Source organism: Xiphophorus couchianus, chromosome 17, assembly GCF_001444195.1.
Source record: "Xiphophorus couchianus chromosome 17, X_couchianus-1.0, whole genome shotgun sequence".
In the NCBI taxonomy this organism is placed as follows: domain Eukaryota; kingdom Metazoa; phylum Chordata; class Actinopteri; order Cyprinodontiformes; family Poeciliidae; genus Xiphophorus; species Xiphophorus couchianus.
This window is the reverse complement of record NC_040244.1, coordinates 14170733-14191262: the sequence shown is the minus strand read 5'-3', so window position 1 is coordinate 14191262 and position 20530 is coordinate 14170733. Positions and strand designations below refer to the sequence as shown.

The window sequence follows — 20530 nt, the reverse complement described above, 5'->3', positions numbered from 1 at the left end:
CAAAATAACAGACGAGGAATTGAGGAAGGTTAGAATTTGGTGGACTTTCTTCAACACTCTAAAGCGATAAAGGCTACAATAGCTGCGTTTCCACTGGCCATACAGTTGTGGACATTTCCCTCAAAAAATGCTTAATGGAAACAATGTAAACATTTTTTGAAAAAAATAAACAAATTTTTGGCCCTATCGAAATTGGTTTAACTGTCAAAACTGCAATGGAAACATTTTTTTGCATCATGAGTCACATGATCAACAACTGGAACAAACTGTAGCAAACCAAAGAAGACGACAGGAAGTGATTGGACGATGACGGTGTGGCATTTCTTCTGTCTTATTGTGATTTTAAATGTGCTTCTTATTTAACAGAAACACCTGAATTGCGTTAACAGTGTTTTATCGACATTAGCAGAAAGTTTTGACCTCCTTTGCTATTGTTGCATTAGCTTTGAATGAACAGGACTTCAGATTATAAACACGGGATGCATTGTCTTAAAAAACATTCTAACTAAATCTCATACTTTTAAAGCTGTTCCGCAGCATTAATGAGGGCCATGAAGTGCTTTTTATGCATTTTATGTCTCTGTTTGACTCATTTGTATCTTTATATTGCATTTATTAATGTTCAAGTACCGCTGTTAGATAACTTCCGTGTTCTAACAGCCGTGATGTTCCAGTTTTACCCAGCTCGTCAGTGTGAGAATGTCAGGTAACGGTGATGTGAATCCACACTGCTGATTCCCTCCGACAGCGGCGACCTTTTCCCTTCTATTCATTAAACAGGAACAAAACGTGGCTCCCACAGGTAAACACAGCTAGTTTTATGCTGCAGAATGTGCATGCTGATAAACTAACTGCAGCTTTTTATTCCTCTTCTTGAATAATTTTGCTCGTGAACTTGCAGATCAGAACTGCAGCAGCTTTCAGGTCAGATTTGAATAAATATAGAGGCTCAATGGCAGAGAGAGGTTAAATTTCTAATATAACCAATATATTTTTATAAATATATATGCTTATTTACACACCCACACAGAAGACGGCGATCCGCACAGAAGCCCACAGCGTGTGTGTGTGTCGTACCTGATATCTCCTCCAGGCACTGCTTGGCTGTTTTGCTGTAGACCAGCTCTCCCTTGGTGGGGCTGAGGCAGGGGTCGGCTGGGGCCACCATGGTGCAGTCGTTTTCAGAGAACGTCCTGGAGGCAAAAAGATAAAGATATATGTATATATGCATAATAAACCTGGGCATTTGCAGATATGAGCAGATTTAGCTGTTCAGAGAGCTTTCCTGAATCTGTTCTCTGGTTAAAAGTGAGAAGCTTCATGTACCTATTAGGGAAGCACCGATCCACCTTTTTCATTTTTGATACAAATATCGGAGGTTTAGTATCGGTCCAATAACAATCCAATACAGAAAAATAGTTCTGAATTGACTTAAAATGTTTATTTTTTAAAAAACACCGACATAAACTTACTGAATTACAAATTAATTTGATAACTCTGCACCAGTTCAGAACACTTAAATACACCAATCGCTTCACAAGCTTGGTCAAATATGCAAAACAACATAACTTTAATTTGTTCAGTCACTGTAATTAGGAGTATAAAAGCCAATATAAATAAAAAAATACTATAAATAAAGTAAAAATATAAATAAATAGAAAAATAAATTGCAACAAACCTTCTTTCATAGGGATCAGAAAGTGAAATTAGGAATGCTAAATATAATGTAAAATAAAGAATAAAACATGACTTTGAAAGAGCAAAAGCATAGACTTAGACTGAATGGATCAGCCCACATTGTCACAATACCCAACCTGGAACTTTTTTCAAAATCAGAATCGATACAGATATTGATACCATCTCTAGTATCTACCAGAGTCACTCAGAATATAGCAGCATTTTAAATCTGCAACAACAGCTGAATGGGTCTGGTACGTTTTATTTTCCTCTATGAAACACGTCGCTGGTTTAAATCTGTTTCTGTTGTTCTGCCTCTTGTCCTCCAGTCTGAGTGGCATCACGCTTCAACGTTTGCTGATCTAAGGAAACAAAGACATTCCTACACACTTCCAAAGATGCATTCCTCACACACACAGACCCACCCACCCCCGCACACACACACCCACGCACACCGCAGGTGTTTCATTGAGTAATGTTGTCAGAAACAGATGACAAGGAAGAAAACTGCTTTCAGTAGCAAAACACACACAGCAGAATGCATGTTAATGCACCGTCTTTATGCTGAAAAACATCCAGAAAAAATGCACAGCAACAGTTGCAGACCTGAGCAGACAGGGCTGGAACAAGCTCACACACACGCACAGATCTAAGCAAAGGCCACATAGTGTCACATACTCACCCCTTCACACACACACACCCACGCCCACACACCAGGGATCACCGTCACCACCTGCAGCACTGCAGATAAGAACTGGCTTCCAGTTGCGTGAGCGACTTCAGCTCATGCGAATTATTTCTCCTCACTGCCGCCTTCCTTTATTTCAGCTGCACAGATATTCTCTACCGAAGCTGCGTGGAACAATAGTGATGTGAAATAAAATGGAGGTCTTAACATGTGAGATAGCCACACCGACAGCGAAGACAGAAGCTACATAGTAATTTTTTTTTTTTTTTAACGTTAATTTGCTCTATTTGGGTAGAATGACTATGATGCAAAGATAAAAATATGACAATCATGTTTTTACAACCAGAGGTTTCCTATGCATGTCAAAATTATATTCAGTTTCTTCTAGATGGAAAGATGGTGAAAAAAGGAAGAATGGATGATGAAAAGGAGATAAAAATGTTTTTAAAAATGGATGAGTGAATAGATGAATGGTGTAAATTTATGTACATATGGATGGATAAAAAGATGTATCGATGATAAAAAAATATGTACTGTATGTATGCATGTATATTTATATAAATGAATTTATATGGATGAATTAGTCAGTCCTCAAAGCACTAGAATCCTTTACGTTTCAGTTCTTTCCCTGGTTCAACACACCTGAATCAAATAATGGTTCTGCAGACTCTGCAGAACATCAGGACATTCTGAGGACGCAGTTAGACCATTTGAATCAGCTTCATGGGAGCAGAAACTCCTGAAAAACTAACCCTAACCCTGGAGGACTGGAGCCGGACACCCATGGATTAAGGCATAAAATTTGGAAAAACAAAAATAATTCTCCGATGTTTTTTTTTTTTTTGTCCATGCTTATCCAGACCTGAAAAACACTCAAATTGATCAGAGAGCGTTTGTGTTGGAAGGAATCAGTACGAAATCTAAAGGGAACTAAAAGTGACAATTTGTTACAGTAGAATAATGCAACAACTACAACCCTAACAAGGTCGAGATGCCTAGAAGAGGGAGAATGATGGAGAAGTTGCACAGCCAGAACCCTCACACACCCAGGATGCCTGCTGAGAGCCTCTGGTGAGGCCTGTTGGTGAACATTTATGTAATGACATCAACAGAAGCCCCACAAAGAGAACATCTTAGAAAACAACAAAAAAGTACTAAAAACACTAAATGCCTAAAACACAAAAATAACGGGAAAAGCTTCAGTGATGAACCTGCTTTGTCTTGTTCCTGGTATCTGTATTTAGAGGCACCAATTATCAATTGCTGTGGCATTTAATAAGGTAAATCTATTACATGTTATAAATAAGTTCACTTTTCTTCTGCTCCACCATTATGCTCCACATTGTGTCCGTCTGTCCAAGAGTCTCCATGTAATATAGTAAAGGTTTGTGGCTGCAACATAAATACCCTATCTGTAGCGATGACTTTAACCAAAGACATCAAACCTCCAAAGTTAAAAGTAATCAATGATTTCGTTCCATGTCTGCTTTCTGAGTGGCAGACACAAAAGAAGAATCGCCAGTCTCGTTTTGGTGACACATTCAGAAATATGACTGAAAACTGATATGAAACAGACAGGAAAGAGCACCTGGTAGTCCAAGTTTCAAGAAGCTCATTCAGTAGACTGTGGAATACTTTACGGATGGCTAACCCACTTAATATCACTAATGGACCTAGTCCAAGGGGAAATTAATTTGATTGGGTTCCTTGCTTCTGTTCTCCTGTGGTACACCACCTATAGAGAATTTGATATCCCGGGGGTTTATACAGACAGACTATATTCCGCACCTGATCACTGCACAATCAGGGTGCCACATAACAGCTGTATGCATCAAACCAACATAGTCGGGGGGGGGAAAAAAGAGACGGTAAATGAATTCCTAAACGGCGCCAATGTCTGAAATTTCCCATTGAGGATAAAACGCAAACAGCCAAATAATAGGCTTTGGCAAACAGATAGGAGAGGATGTTTATTTGTTCTGTAATGACTGTGAAGAGATGTGGAGGCGAGAGCATGATGCACAGTGGGGAGCGCCAGCTGATCACTGGGAGAACGCCAAGACTTCCTAGGGTATGGTGTGTGGGGGTGTGTAGGGGTGTGCGTGTGTATGCGTGGTTCTGTAGTTCTGTGGAACTTAAAGGGGAATTGGTGTGGAATCTAGTCCAGATGACTCACCTGTACATGAAGGGCGCCACCGTGGCAGTGTTGGGGTGGTTGTGTTGCTGCTGCTGTGGAAGCTGAACCACTCCGTTGCCTCCGAGTGCCCCGCCTCCTCCCACGAGCATCCCACTGGATCCGGACAGAGCCGAGGTACTGGTAGATGAGGTCATGCTGGTCCGTTTGCCCTCTGGACCGCCGGCGGAGTGCTGGATATAAAAACTCCCGCCTTGTCCTCCTTTAGTCAGCTTGGCTCGCTCTCCTTCACCTGCTCGCATGTTGCCACTGCTGTTTAAGGCAGCTTGGTTCTGGTTCTGGTTCTGGGACTGGCTCTGAGGTTTGGCCGACGCCATGGATGGAGCTTTGAGTCCTGGTTTCGGGATGCCGCTGGAAGCTGAGGAGGAGCCGCCATCTTTCTTCCCTGATGATGACTTTCCTCCCTTGGGGATGAGGCTGGCTATCTTGGAGGTCTTCTTTGTGGAGTCGGACGCATTCTCGCGCTCCTCTTTAGGAGGAGAGCTGTCCTTTGAAGACTTCCCTGACTTGTTTTTGTCCTCTTTGTCTTTGCATGGGGCCAAGGACCTGCTGCCACTGGCAGACGTTTTTGATGACGATGAAGACGACGTTTTGCTAGGTGCAGAAAGGGATGATGCTGGCGTCTTTGTTGAGATCTGTTTGGCGGTAGCGCTGCTACTGCCGCTGCTGCACACTGACCCCGTTGGGGTCTGCCCATCGTCTCCGTACTCTGATAGGTCGTCTTCTTCCTGTAGAGTCATTTCCGCCATGGATGGTGATGCTCTTGAGGCTGAACGAGGGTTAATAAGTCGAAACTTCTCGAGCATTGACCTCTGCGGAGGCATGGCTCCTGACCCGACTTTGGACGCCTCACTTCCGTGAGTTTGAAGGCCTTCCAGGGCCTGTGGTGAAGGGGTGGTGGAAGGTGAGTGTGTGGGGCTTGCCAGCATGGAGGAAGTGGCGCTGTGCTTGAGGTTCATGGACTTGCTGCGCCAGGACTTCCCAGCTGTGGGTGAGGGGATGGCAGAGGCCAGCTGCTGCCCACTGAGGCTGGTGGGAACCATCCCGCCAATACCACTCCCATTCATCCCACTGGGTACTGGGATGCCCCTCACCGACTCTGAAAAGAAAGAAAAAGAAGACGGTAGATTAGGTTTTTCATTCCAGATGGATGATATCTCTGTAGATGCTTGTCTAACATCTACAGTTAAGAATTTGTTTCTAGGAAGCAAATTATCCTGTTTAAAGGGCTGGAAAACAAACTTGCACCAATTTCCTTCAAGGTTTTAGCAAAAATTGGAAATATTTAAATTCTTACAGTAGAGTGTAAAATGAAAAGTACCAACGGGAAAGATTGTGTGTTTGTACAAATATTCTGTATTTTGCAACAAACTTGATTTTGCAACAAACACTTTTGGAATATTATGTGACAGCCTAACCCAAAAGCAGATTCAAAGGGAACAGTGTTGTGTGATTTTGGTTCCAGCTGGATGTATCTTGCAATGAAGTTGCACACCTTCACAAGATAAGGCTGCAGGTTAAGGCTTCTGAAGGCTGCAGGTTGATTTCATTTTGGGTCATCAGAGTAAAGGAGTAATGGGTAATGGTTTTTATCAAAAGTCAGCAGACCTCTCAGATTCCTCAAATTTCCCATGTTGCATAATTGTACAAACTTCCTTCCAATCAAACATTGAGGAATTGTCAACAACCTTCTGCAGTGATAGGTACGAAAACACAATGATCTCTTACACCTACTTACAGACGGTATTTAATCAGCACACATAGGCTAAATGTTAGTTTGGTCAAAGAAGAGCAACTTTTTCAAATGTAACTAACACACCATCAACACCAGAGTCCACAGCCCAGAAGATGAAGTTGTCAAAAAGTATGGACTTACTCTCTGGGCAGGAAAGAAAGCATTATGAAGCAGAAAGAGAGGAGAGATGACAAAGTGACAACATGACGTTATGCACCACTAGACTGAGTGTCTGTCTGGCTGTCAGTCAGCGCAGTGAGCAGGGCTCAGCTGGCTCTGAGTCACCTCCAGTCTACTCCTTAAAGTCACTCCAGGCAGGCAGAGAGGGGCTTGGGCTTTGATTCAGCTGGTTGGGGCTGAGACACAACATGTTTGCTCAAACCTTAAAGAAGAACTAAAAAAGCCTCAGTGTCACATATTGCTCTGACAGCTGGGGATTAAAATAACCGAGGGTTAAAAGCTGTAGGTGTCTTGGGTAGGTGAACATTTTAGAGGCTTTAGTGTGTGGACATGAGAGCCTGTAGAGTTGTACTAAAAAGAAAGTACACCCTTTTTCAACTTTTAATACGAATTACAACAACATTTAATTTCCCTCTGGTATTAACAAAGTAATAGGTTCTAATATAAGACTGAAGGCATTTTGGGTCTTTCCACTTTCCTATGTTGGTTTTGTTTCATACAGTGTGCAGATATTTGCTTTTATGCAGTTTTTAAAAGGTTTTCATGCACTATTTTCACCTAACTCAAGTTGACAGTTTGGGTGATTGTAATGCCTTCAAATATACAATTTGTGCATGAACTCTACTTAATAGAGTACAAAATACTGTCCAATGCTCCCTGTAATAGATTAACTTTAATCATAATTCACTGAGAAGAAATTGAAGAGAAAGATAGCTACCCTGCTAGCTAGAAACTGAAGTAGACAGCTAGCTAGCAATCATTATTTCATGTATCTAGCTAAATAGTGTTTCTATTTAGCTAGATAGCTAGATTCATAATAGATGGCCAGGTGAAACCAGTTAAAATGTAGTTGTTCCTTTTAACTGTTGCCACATGCTTGCTTGAGTGGAAATATTGCTGCTTTTTAATTTTTATTTGCCTTTTTCCATCTTTTACTTATTAGCTGCAGATAACTGCGTACCAACAGGCAATACATGAGTGACTGACATTGGCTGTACAGTGCAATATGTATTTGCAACTGGACCTGAATGTGACCATGGAGTTGCATGGTGTGCAGTACATTTACTTGGTTGAATTTGGACAGATAAGGAATCTAACTGGACTTCAGACTGACTCGCTGGTCCAGTAAAATGCCTTGAGTTGACATTTGTTCTGATTGTATTCTACATTTTGAAAACTAAACTTCTAGGTTCATCATTTTTAGTATGTACCTGTAACATCAGAGCAAACACACCGATTGTTTTTCCAAGTGCGTCTTTGTTATTATTCCCCAATCATTCACCATAATCCAGCAGCCCCTTCAGGTACTTTCTAGATGTTAATGAAGGAGACTGGACGCATTAATGTGATGAAGTGTATGGGTCCACTCAATTAACCCCACCTTTAGAGATCCTCCATCCCCACTCTAGAGGCCATTTCACAGGACCACCACACTTTAGCTGCACTGTGATTTAAGAGTTGTCATGGAAACCAGCCTCTTTTCTTTTCCTTTTTTGCTTCAGCTAACAGGGAATGAAATGCCACTTCCTCTATAGTGTGTCAGACTTTCTGGTAGACATTTTTCAAAGAAGCTTAGGTTTGTAATCTAGCATCCGCCTGGTTAAATAGTGCCTACTGGTTAACTCCCACCAGCACTATGTTCATTTACTTCCTCCATTATGTTGCTCTCTACATTATATAGACATCAGGCAACCAGATGGTAAATTACGTTTTTGTTAAAAGAATCCAGCAGTTAGTCACCCATTCTGACAGACCCATGTTAAACCCACTGAGACATTGTAAAATCTCATTTTAGTTACATACGACACAATTACTAGAGCCACTTGATAAAGATGTGTAAAATATCTTAAAATTATATCATTTATTGCTGATCAATACTGAAAATTTCTCAAAAGTCTATTTTTATTTGGAGGAGAATGATAAATAAATACTATTTTTGCACAAAATAAGTGCTGCTCTATTAACTGGTTCCCCTAACAGGCCCTGTTAAATGACTGTAAACATCGCATTTTTGAATTTATTCTTTAGTTTTTCAATGATCAGAATTTCTTGGAACCCAAGAGAAATCCAGCTGACAAAAACAATGCCTCTTCCAAAAATAACTTTGGTAAAATCAATTATTTTCTGTATATATATATATATATATATATATATATAAGAACTTGAAAGGATTCAAAGTCTTCTGAGAAATGTGTGTGAAACAGCTCGTGGCAGAAACTTCCTGTATCTGCCTCTCTGTGTTCTGTTTTGCCCAGAAGGTCAGAGCTGTGTTGCTGACATTTCCCAGCAATTGATTTCTGTTCTCTCCCTTTGTTAGTCCTTTTCTCTCTTTCTCCTTTCAAACAACTTCAGTTTTATCTCCCTGGAGTGAAACTTTAGTTCTTAACGTCTTTTCTTGACAAACAGAGTTAGTTTTATGGGATGACAGAAATGCTCTGTGAGCAAAGAGGGTGAAATTGTTGTATCTGTTGCTCCCATTCAGAAAGAAACATTATCAAAGGGGTTGAAAATAAAAATGTGACGCCCTAAGTAGCTATACTGACTCTCACAGGTTACAGAGCTTTTTTTAAATTTTAAATCTTATTTAAAAGCTGATATTATTTTTGACAGGGCAGTTCCTTTTATGTGTCACCTCATCCTAATGCCGTCGTTAGAACTCAGCTGGAGCGCCGAGGCGGGGATGATTCAGCAGACTGAAGTGGGGAACCGGGCTGCTCTGTTGTGCAAGCGCTGCCATCAAGTGGCGGGTATGGAGATTGTAAATTAGCTCTTATATGCAGCCGTGAGGAAAATGAAAGCACACAATTTAATGGTGATTTGTGTCTGGATACAATGAAAATGATTTTACTGGCTTCTATCAGATTCTCACGTAAACAAAAAACACATTATCTGTTGAACAATGAGCCAAAAAATAAAGAAACCTGTTTTCTGACAACTCTTCTTGGCACTGCTTCAGTTGAATGGTTTTTGCCAGCATCTGTTAGCTCTCTTAATGTCACAACACTGCATTTCTGTGAGGTAGAGATCTAATATTTGATTAAATCATTCCAACACCTTGATGTTTTTCTTTTTCAGTAGTTCTGCTGTGTAGTCAAATTAAAATCCTGTTTGTGATTCTGTTTAAGCTAACAGATTTACTCACATTTGACTCAAAAACACCTTGGCGTACAGACAAGTTCTGTACTCTTACACATTCCTCCAGGTCCAGTGGCTTAAAAAACTCCCAAAACAATCCCACATCATAACCCATCCACCACCACACTGGAGAGTTGGTGTGAGGCATTTCTGCTGATGCAGATTTTGGTTTTTCAGAGGAATTGATGGTAGAATTTTTGACTGCAATGTACCAAGATCATGTGACTGCAAAGCAAGATCACCACCTACTAACCATTCCCGGCATACCATAACAACTGAATCCTGTTGACATTGCTTCAGTTCAATGGTTTTTCCAAGCACCTGTTAGCTCTCTTAATGTCCCAGCACTACATGTCTATGAAGTAGAGATCTAATACTTGATCTCTACTTCATCTCTACCGATGAACATGCTGGAGTGCTGTGTTCTGCTCACCTCTATCGTTACCGCTTGCATACTGAAGAGGCTTGCTCTTGTCGATGCTGTTGAAGCTCTGGCTCCGGCGGTTGAGGTTGGATGAGCCTGGGCTTCTGGACGCCCCGCTGCCTGCAGCAGGGACTCTGGCCGGTCCTGGTAACCTGGGGAAACCACAGCAGAAAAGAGCATTTCAGTGCTAAAGGGGCAGTGTTGTACGTTTTCCAGCCACATAGTGTCATAGTCAAGTAACTGTTAAATTCAGCTGTTATAAAAATGCTGTGCATATCAAATATGACTGGCCCTTTCGAGTACATTAAAAACCACAACAACTAAGTCTCTATTAATATGAAACTCCAGAAAAATGAATTTGTATTCATTCTGTGACCGTGACAAGACAACATCAGCCAGTAACAGGTGTTACTAACCTACTGAAGGCGGGAGTCCTATTACTGTTCTAGTAATAAGACTTCAAAAAATGTTAACTCAATGTCAAAATTTTCAGATTTATAAAAAGAAAAAAATGAGTGAAATGCCTGGGGTTATACTGATAGCAATTTTCTAGCCAATCACTGATCTCGAAAAAACACTGACCTGCCGATTCTAACTTTGGCAGATGGCGATCTTTTGCGTCTGACAAGTTGCTAAATATAGCAGCAAAGTTGGAATACAAAAGAATCCAAAAAAGGTTCTAGTTTCATTGGATTCTGGAGGGGATGAGCATCTCTTCACATTCCTATAGATGATGTAGGAGAGTATCACAAGAAGCAGGCCTAAAACTGAACCAACAAAACTAGACTAATGGATGAAATTGACTGAATGGAAAAACGATTCTCTGAGGAACAACTCGGACCACACAAAGTTATAGAGAAAAATGGACGATGTACTATATAAGAGAGCAGGCTCATCATACTCCAAAAGACCGCTACCATTTTAAATTATGTCCAATGGCTTTGTCAGAAAGATGTAAAAGAAAAACCTGCATCGCTTTCCTTCTGTTTCAATCACATAAAATCCCCATAAAACACAATGAGGTTTGTGGTTATTATGTGACAAGATGTTAAGAGGTTTAGGGAGCGTGAAGACCGACACGATCCGAGCTGAAAAGGACCTGCTGCAACGTCTCGAGTAACGGTCTTGAACTCAGTATGCGTCGGCGCGCAGGACAAAGACAAATCACAGAGTTGATGTAGCAGAGGAAGTGTGTGTTCCTTTGAGGGTTTGGGAGAAGGGGAAGTTGAATTCTGGGTTTAAGTACTACACAAAGTTTGATGGAAAGCTGTCTCAGTCTATTGTTGCGGGAAAGTGTGTGTGTAGTTAGCTACAGAGACTTGCAAAGGTAAACATTCTCTTTTTAGATTTCCCAACATTTATGTGTGGAGGCATAAACCCTTGGTTTTTGTTGCGTTAGTTCAACAGAAAGCATATTTGAGAAGTATGAGAAAATGGTAAATACTACTACTACTAGTGTTATCTCTTACCAAGACGTTTATTGAGATTGGTAGAGGTATTATGCTAATTTGCTACAGTGTCTAAAGAATCTGCATCGGCCAAAATTGGAATCGTCATCAGGCTTTCATTGATGACCCCTTGGATGTTTTACACTTTTATTGATATACAAATCAATCATGATCAACAAAAATTTGGCTAATTTGGGGTTTAACTGTACAAAATTTTCAAAGTGTACTGTGCATTTGTATCCAGTGTCCTACTCAGCTGTAGTGTTTTTCTTTGTCTGGTGCAAATACAGTTTAAGCATTTGCACAAAATAAAACTGCTAATACCAGAGTTTATTTAGTGCATCAAAGTAAGGAGGAGTAAAGGAAATATTTTAAAAAAGCACACCCAATCTTAGTAAAATACTTCTGTGCAGTCATGAAATTTTAAAGTATGTTAAATTTGTGAGTTATTAATAACACTTTGCTACTTTATACAATAAAAGAAGCAAAGAAAAGATCAAATATTGCTTTATTTCTCCCCGTTGTTCTTTATAAGTTCCATCAGTTTTTCAACTCTTGGTAGAGTCAAAGCTGCCAGCGTCACATGTTGTTCTCATACCTCCCCTAAAGCAGATTTACACAAATAATCAAATTAAACTGTTGGTGTTATATAACAGCTTAATGCATCCTGCACTTTATTAGATGTTTTCCTCCAATTTCTTTTCTGTTTTAATGAGAACAGACAGCATTTTCAGGAATCACTAAACGCTATTTTTCAGTCAGTTGGATAAAAGGACGTCAGGGTGAAGTTGGGTGTGTAATTTTTTATTACTTTTTATTCACAACCTGAGTTTTCTTAAAATTCTTGGGGGGGAAACAGAAAACAAGATTTTCCATTGCTGGTGACTTTCTGCTGGAAAGACACGGTGATGCCTCAGGGAGATAATCGATTCATTATGCCGCAAATGTCACCCTCGTCTGCATCGCAGCTGGGGACGAGATGTAGGAGGAGAAAGCTGCAAAACTCCCAAACAGAAAACAGATTCTAATTTTGTCACGTTAGGACGCAGTTAGCCAACAATCACGGCTTTCCATGTGATGGAACAGCTGCAGTTGGTCAGAATACGCCCAATGCTTGGTTGAGTTTGAGGAGAAATTCTATATGCTGTCAGATACAGATGTACGGAGAACAGATACAGATGTACGGAGAATGTATTGGACTCCAAAATAAGTTGAAAACAAATCCATATTGACAAAACGAACAAGTCAACCTTTTTGTTGCCAATGTGTCCTGATCTGTGCTAGATTGGAAGTGTCATTTCTTATTTGGCTGGAAGTATTCAGGGCCCTGAAACTCAACTGATGACCTAGCAAGACATCAGAGTTCACCTACACTGACAAGCTTGGCAAGAAAAACATTAGTTAGAGAAGCACCCAAGAGGGCTATGGTGACTCTGGAGGAGCTGCAGTGATCTATGGAAGAGTGGCAGGAAGGAAGGATTATGTGATCCCATTTGGAGCTCAACATAAACCTTGCAGGAGACACAGGAAATGTGGACTTAAGAGAATAAGTCAGATGAGAATAAAATGTCTGCTTTTTGACAAAATACGAACACACTCTCCTAATGTTTAAACATTGGTAGTGGTAGTATCAGACTTTTTTCTTTTCAGAGTTGATGAGATTGACAGTTTCAATCCTGAAGGAAATCCAGACCTCAGCTAGAGATTATTTTTATTTAGTCCAGCAAAAATCATAAAAAATCACAAAACTATCGGTTACTTTCACATCTCCCTCAGAAGCGCAGAGTGAGACTCAAACCCCTGCACAGCAGGAAGTGAGAGCAACCCCACAGATTTATCCTGCACACACATGCTAAATTAAACCTTGCCTGGATGCAAATACACAAGAAGAGGTCAGTCAGTGAGAGAAGAGTTTGAGTCATATGAAGCAATACTCAAGTAAAAAAAAAAAGGGATTCATGAATCCAGTCTGTCTATGTTTGGATAATTATCAATCTACATGAAAAAGAACAAAAGGTAATGGTTCATAAAATTAAAAGGATACACACAAAGAGGAACAGCAGAAGAAAAAACAGGAAACAAATGCAAATGGTGGAGAGTCAGTGGAGGATAATACTGCATACAGAGACAGGGGAAAATAAGAATGAGGGAAGAGGAGAGACAAAGCAAAGCAATTCAGCTGGAAATCAAAAGAAATCCCTTTCATCATTAGATGCTTTCATCTTCCAAACTACAGGGGTTGATGATGTTTCGGCGAAAGGGACCTGGAAGGAAGAAGGTAATCTAACTTCTGCGCTGTGGGTTCTGCCGACAGATGTGAGGTGAAATACTGAAGCCTGTCAGTCACCAGTTAAATGCAGATGTTTCATAAGAGATCCTGGGACGCAAACCAAAGCAAAACTCTCTTCTTTTTCTACCCTGATGAGGGTCTGGAACATCTGGCGGCTACACCGGCAGTCAGAAGCATAGTTGTCAGAGTGAGAGCAGCAGAGTGCCAACAAACTGTCAAACACCCCCCCCTGCCGCTTGGATGGCAAACTTTATGGCCCTGTGCTAAACTACTAAACACTTGCATCAAAGTGAAGATTCAGATTTGACTGGGATGGAGCACATTTCCCAAAGTTGAGCGTGAAAACCGATGACTATTGATTAAAACAATGATGTCAAAGCACATCAGAGTTGATGGGAAGATGGAAGGAGCTAAACAGAGGGCAAGAAAACCTGGTAGACCACCAGAGCTAGAAAGGAATAGTTCAGATAAAAGGTCCAAATGCTTGTGCACAGTTCTGTAAGGCTAACGTGAAAGAACTGCTAAGTTGATGCCATGAGGGTGAACTTATAAGTCTATTTGTCACAGCCTACCAATAGCAGCAATAGGTACAGAACTTTACTAAATCTGTCTGCTACTTACAGCCTGCAGCTTCCTTTGTTGTGTCTGGCGTCTTAATCTTAACTTTATTGCACATATGATGAAAACTTCCTAAGGGACAAAATGTGATCAGCAATGAAACAAAACTTTCTGTTTGTTTGTGACGTGGAAATTCTTTGATGGATGAGAAATTGTGACCTTTGTGGGAGCAGCTTTTTCTAAAATAACATAAGGACTTAAAAGTGACAAGACATTTTGCTAACAAGTTCTTTTGCATGTATGCAATGCAATATGCAAGTAAAGGGGTGGCAACATGTATTTTCCATATAGTGGCAGTTTATAGCACAATCAAGTAACTATGTTACCTTAAGTGGTCAAACATGATTTAAAAGAAACTTCACTTAGCAATTTGACACCTTGAAATTGGGCCACTGTTTCTTTAAGAAGCTCCTGGTCTTTTTGACTCTCCACCTTGAGCATGTTATCAAACATCACTCCTCCATGAATCCATTTAGTACCTTTCTTATGAGTGTTGCACTGACTTCATATGATGAGATTAGCAGATCCGCCGTTCCACCAGCTGTTTACTAATTGCTGCTGTCGCTAGTCTGGAGGAGTTGAGTGGGCTAGGGTAGGGGCGCTTGGTGAGAGCAAGCGTTTAGGCACCTCCGGAGGGTTGCCACCGGAGAAACAAAGATTTCTCAAAAGTGTGAAAGAATCAAGGCAACATTCCAGGTACATTTTTGAAGAGGGAATGACGTTAAAACATGATGTAAAGCTCAAAAAAGTCAATTTTACATAGAACTGACACTTTACACATCAGCATTTTCAACATCTTCAATGTATTTTAATTGAACATCTTGCGATAGCCCAAGGTGAAGTGGAGATAGATGATTTTCAAAATGCTTTATAAAGAAAAATCTAAAACATGATTATAGTTTACTCCGATACCCTGAAATAGAGTTTACTGTGGCAATTAGAAAGTCCATCTAGACTTTGTAATAGATGTCTAGATCTAGATCTTAGTGTAGTAAGTGTCAGTATTTCACTCAGAAACATTGATCCAGAAATGGAAGAGAGAAAAAACGTACCTTGTGTTTTTCTTCTGAGGTGGCCCTATTCCACTGTGGCCTGGAGGACTTGCATATCGTGCTGTGAGACTGCAAACAAACCAGAGAAAAAGACAAATATACCATTAAACACAGTTAGATGGAGAGTGAGTGAGAGCAGTGCCTGGTAAAGTTCTCCTTATCCATGTCTAAATGTAATAAAATGAAAGGGAGCAGATCCTTAGACGGAGTCATAGAGACGGAGCCAGGTGAAGGAAAACACGAAGCACGTGGTGGACACTGTAAGCATGCCAGGGAACATTTCTTTGATTTTTCACATGATGGCTCACACATGTTGGTAACCACAAGCGTATGACTAAGCCAATAACATCCCTCAGTCCATTTATAAAGCGGCCAGGAAAACTTTCCCAAACAGGTTTGCGGTGGCATCCTTTGAAGAAAATCCCAAATCACACAGCACAGAAGGCAGGGGTGAAGGAAATGCCCACAGCACCAGTCACAGTTAGTCACTTGGAGAGATGGGAGTTACTGCAATTATGCATGTTTCAGGCGTGCCGCCTTGTTCGTGTTTGACAGGAATTGGCTTGGCTACATGCAGAGTTGTTTTTCAGTTAAACTAATGACATCCTGTAAACATTAAAGCGGGTGGAAAACGGCAAGCTGAACTAAATTTTTTTTGAAAATTAGCTTCACATTGGCGTTCCTTGACACATTTCCCTGTTCTCATCAGCAAGATGTAGACTAACTCATTGACAGCACACGCACAAAAGCAATAGAAAACCTGCTAAGGCCAGAACTGATCCCTTGTATTTTTTATCTACTGAATTCAAGATGAAGCCATTGAATGCTTTGTAAGAACTGTCAGAGTCTTCCCAAGGTTTAAATGTCTGACAGCTCCTTTACCTCTGTTTGTGTGTTTGTTATGATGAGGAGAACCTAAAGGTACTCCTTCCACCACCTGCCTATGTGAGGTCAACAGAACCCTGTCCTTTCTATAAACAGTATTGGTAAAGTTCCACTTCCCTTTGATTGAGACACCTAACATTTTGTCAGAACTGCTTTGAAGTCAACCGAATGTCTCGCTACTTAGGATTACTGAATTTTAGCTACAACAGGTATGGTTGTAACTAAACTACTCGATAATTGCAGTATCCTTAAGATTGTCAGAACAGGGAAATTGGAACAAAAAATGGCATAAAAATCTCTGTGTGAAGTAGGCTCAAGCTTGTACAACTCTTTCAGACTGAAACAGTTTTTGCCTAAATTTCAGGGGGAGGCTGGTTTTTAAGAGGGAAAAAAACACAAACTATAGATCACACGATGTTAGAACAGGAGAGTTAAAAATTTTAAAATGTTGGTTATATTAGTCTGCCAGAAGACCCAAGGTTAGTCTCTCTTTCTACTTTTAACCTGAAGTTTAACTCCATCAGCAGGCTCTTTTTACTGTGGAAGTAGAAACCACTTAAGCACATATTTAAAGAGTTGACATGAGAGTGTTGACAGCAGAAAACTCATGTCTCCACAGATCAAATAAAACATCTATCAACATTTGTCTGTGTAATGCGCCAAACACTGCAGTACACACGCCCACACACACACACACACACACACACACACACACACACACACACACACACACACACACACACACACACACACACACACGTTATATTCGATACTATTACTATCCAATCAAAGCTTCAGCTTGAACACACCATGAACTCATTCTCATGGTCTAGCACTCACACATGCAGGTTATACAGTGTGCATTGATTTTCGCCTAATTATTAGTCCAGCCTATCCCCAACGTAGGACAGCAGGAGGTAGAATGCAATACTAGAATGTATGAAAGACGATGACTATGCTGTTATCTGTGTTGGTAAGTGAGTGAAGGTTGGTGACCACACTTCTCCCAACAACAGACCCCATTACATTGCTACATTAGTTGAGGCAAAAGTAACAAACAGGCTGTCCACAATGTGTTTAATTCACCAAATAATATCTTCTAGATCAGGAGCATCCAGTTCTGAGTAGAGAACATTAGAATGGGGGCTTGTCCGGGACACATATTGCAAAAGTCCATAGAGGAGAGACATTGTTTCTGGTTGGAAAGGGTAGCAACATTTAAATGATATAACCTTCAGTCCCAAGAATTACTTTTACACTGAAATCGTAATTGAACTTTCACATGCGAGTTGAAGAGATGCAAGATTTTTTGTTTTGTTTTTCATATTGGACTTGAAATGTTTCAGAAAACACAGTTAAAATGTAAGCAGAAAAAGGGTCAGTTACAATACAAGTTTTCCATGCATTCAAAGAAAACTAGGACTTTACTGCAAAAAAGCAACTTAATCAAATGTGTTTTGGACAATATCTTATAAATTTCACTAAGTTGCTCAAATTTAAGTGCTTATAATAGCTTATTGCACACCTACATTATAGGACAACAGGTAAAAATGTAATTAAAAAAGACTATTTACCAGTTCATGATGTCAATGACTAATCCAGTCTCCTGAGTTTACCCTGTGATTTCCAAAAATCCACTCTCTGGATGCTCCTGACACACATGCAAGCAGCTCCAGCTGTAACTACCTATGAGAAGGCTCAGTCTGGACCAGGCTATTCACCCTCCCATAGGGCAAACTGCTCTTGCTGTCGCGAGAAACAGCGGCGGGTAGGCGTGAGGAGCGGCGTACCCGGGAGTCAACTTGTTCACCCCACGACATAATGAAATAACAAGGGTGGGTGTGCTGTGCCCTTTCAGGCCTGGTCCCCCCTGACTTCTAGAGCTCCGAAAGCCTTCTGTGGCTCAGGGCTGTCCAATGGGGAGTTCCCCTTTGACACATACATACATACACACACATATCTCATCCTCTTCCCCGGAGACACCAGTAGAGCCAGCAGGTGCTGTCTATAGAAAGCTTGCCATACTGCAACTGTCAATGCCAACTATGACTCTGTGAATCTGCTGATGAAAGTCTTCAAACAAGTTTTTATCTCAAACAAGAATTTATCTGCTCAATCATGACTTAACGCAGCTATAAGAAGTAATTTGAGAAGTTGGTTATAGTCTATAGGACCTTTAATCAAAGTTCCTGGCCCAGGAACTTTTTGCACAGATTATAGCAAAATAGGTCTAGTTTGGTTACTGGTATAAATGTGTAAGTACAGTAGGTTCTAAACACTTTTTGCTCAAAACCTCCAATATTTTATATGAGATGAAAGAGAAAGTACAAAGAGTTATTTTATGGTTGTTTGAAGTATAGAACAAGTCTGTGAATGTAGCTACACATTCCTGGTCAACTGAACAAAAGAAGGCTATTGTTCTCATGTTATTGGTTTTAATTGATGTTTATTTTCAGCCTCAGATAGAAGCCATTACAGAGATTATATCATATGTGTAAATAATATGATGCCCTATAATGTTAACCTAAAGTTATGATGCCACAAGGATCTGATACTCACCAATGCCTTTTTACAGTTTTTCACATAAGTAAAAAAAAAAGATATATATAGCCAAAGTGCAACTCTGTGTTTTTGTTTTTTCTGTCCTTTCTCTGTTTTTGAGCAGCAAAACTATGGTGGAGATTTTCATTTAAATAGCACCTGTGAAAGGACCAAAAACAATTCAATCATTTGAAATTCATTCTGTCAGTTCTCTGTTTGGGTCCAATCTCCATATTCAGACTCATCTAGTACAGAAAGGTGTTACATATATGTAACAGAATAATGTATCACAGGATAATGTAGCACCTTTCTATGGACATTTGTGCCTGGGAGTCATTTTGGTTTAGAATGTAACTACTTTAAAACGATCCTTTGTTTTCAGCTTTGCAAAGTAACTTAGCGTGAGCCAGATTTTTACTTTTGAACCTAAAAAAAAATTATGTTATTTTACATTTTTTTATATTATTTTAGATCATTATAAAGGTGAAGCACGATGAAACATTGGTTGGTGGAAATTTGTCAAAGTGGCTAATCACCTTGCGAACAGATTCAACATGGAGCACAATATTATTGAAACCATATCAAATGGGATGATGCTAGGCAAATTTGCATATATATGTTGCATGTATCTAGCAAATAAATACATAAATTGATGTATTTGATTGTTTTTTTCTATGTAAATATGTCTTCTATGCTTACACAATTGTTACAACAACTTGATTAAGAAGGAGCTAAACAACAGGGCATTGTATGGTGCAGTGATAAAGTGGGTACCCTATTATCACCGGCTATCAGTTCTTGATGTAGCCCTTGTGACTATTGCTGCATGCTCTACCCCCTTCTCTCTATCCCATTTCCTGCCTGATTAATGGCCACGAAAGCCACTACCCCTATGCAATCTTTTAAAAATGTGAGACAAGTGTACATAGGTTTTTAAAGATCACATTACTCGTTAACACACTCGCTTAGAATAAAGGTCAAAGAGCCCTCTGCTCCCAAAAATTCACAGATTATCAGCTTAGTGAACAGGAGACAGATATAATTGTTCTCCTGACCTTTGTTATGACGTCCAGGGTTAATAGTACAGGGGTGGAGACAAAGAAAGCATAGAGCATATGTGGAAATGAAGTAGGGTGCTGCACAAAGGCTTGCTCTGAATTTATCTATGTCACTTTATTCAACAGGCATCTGACCAGAATGCATCATTTATGACACAACCCTAACCTTTAGGACACACTGCATACAGCAGAGTGTCTGTAACTTTTCCACCCAGCTAAGCTGATACAGTGGTAGTAGTGCATATCACACTATAGTAATGTGTGTGAAAACCATTTCCACCTATTATGGGCGAGATGAGGTGTGGGCTGGTAGTACAAGGCAGCTGTGGCCCTAGTGAACTCTGACACTCGAATGCATGACACTGACCCTAGCTTTGCCTCCCTTTTTACCAAACCAAACACAGCAAAGCTAAAGATGTTGACAAGATCAACTTTCTGACCAACTTCTCCTCGAACGCTGAGACTAACTGATCTTACAGAGTGGATTTTACACACAGGGGAGGGCAGATTACAACCAGAGGAACATGATCCGGTGAGGGGAATGTTGCTTATGTGTGGCATCTCAGACCTTCCTTTAAATCGCCCTCTAAGGCTTGTTGTGTCTA

General features: G+C 40.3%; 1 protein-coding gene across 14 annotated transcripts in view; it reads right to left on the bottom strand.

Moving 5' to 3' along the window:
- Positions 1 to 20530, bottom strand: part of nav3 (neuron navigator 3) — a 272465-nt gene that overhangs the window by 80795 nt on the left and 171140 nt on the right. For 13 of the 14 annotated variants that reach the window (XM_028043463.1, XM_028043455.1, XM_028043457.1 and 10 more), the window contains exons 6-9: positions 15442 to 15510; positions 10043 to 10185; positions 4542 to 5658; positions 1078 to 1193 (exon numbers count right to left, since the gene is read on the bottom strand). In XM_028043463.1, the coding sequence (XP_027899264.1) occupies positions 1078 to 1193; positions 4542 to 5658; positions 10043 to 10185; positions 15442 to 15510 (1445 nt within the window). Of the gene's footprint in view, positions 1 to 1077; positions 1194 to 4541; positions 5659 to 10042; positions 10186 to 15441; positions 15511 to 17900; positions 17975 to 20530 lie in introns of those variants that run through there. The other variant, XM_028043466.1, reaches the window with a different exon arrangement.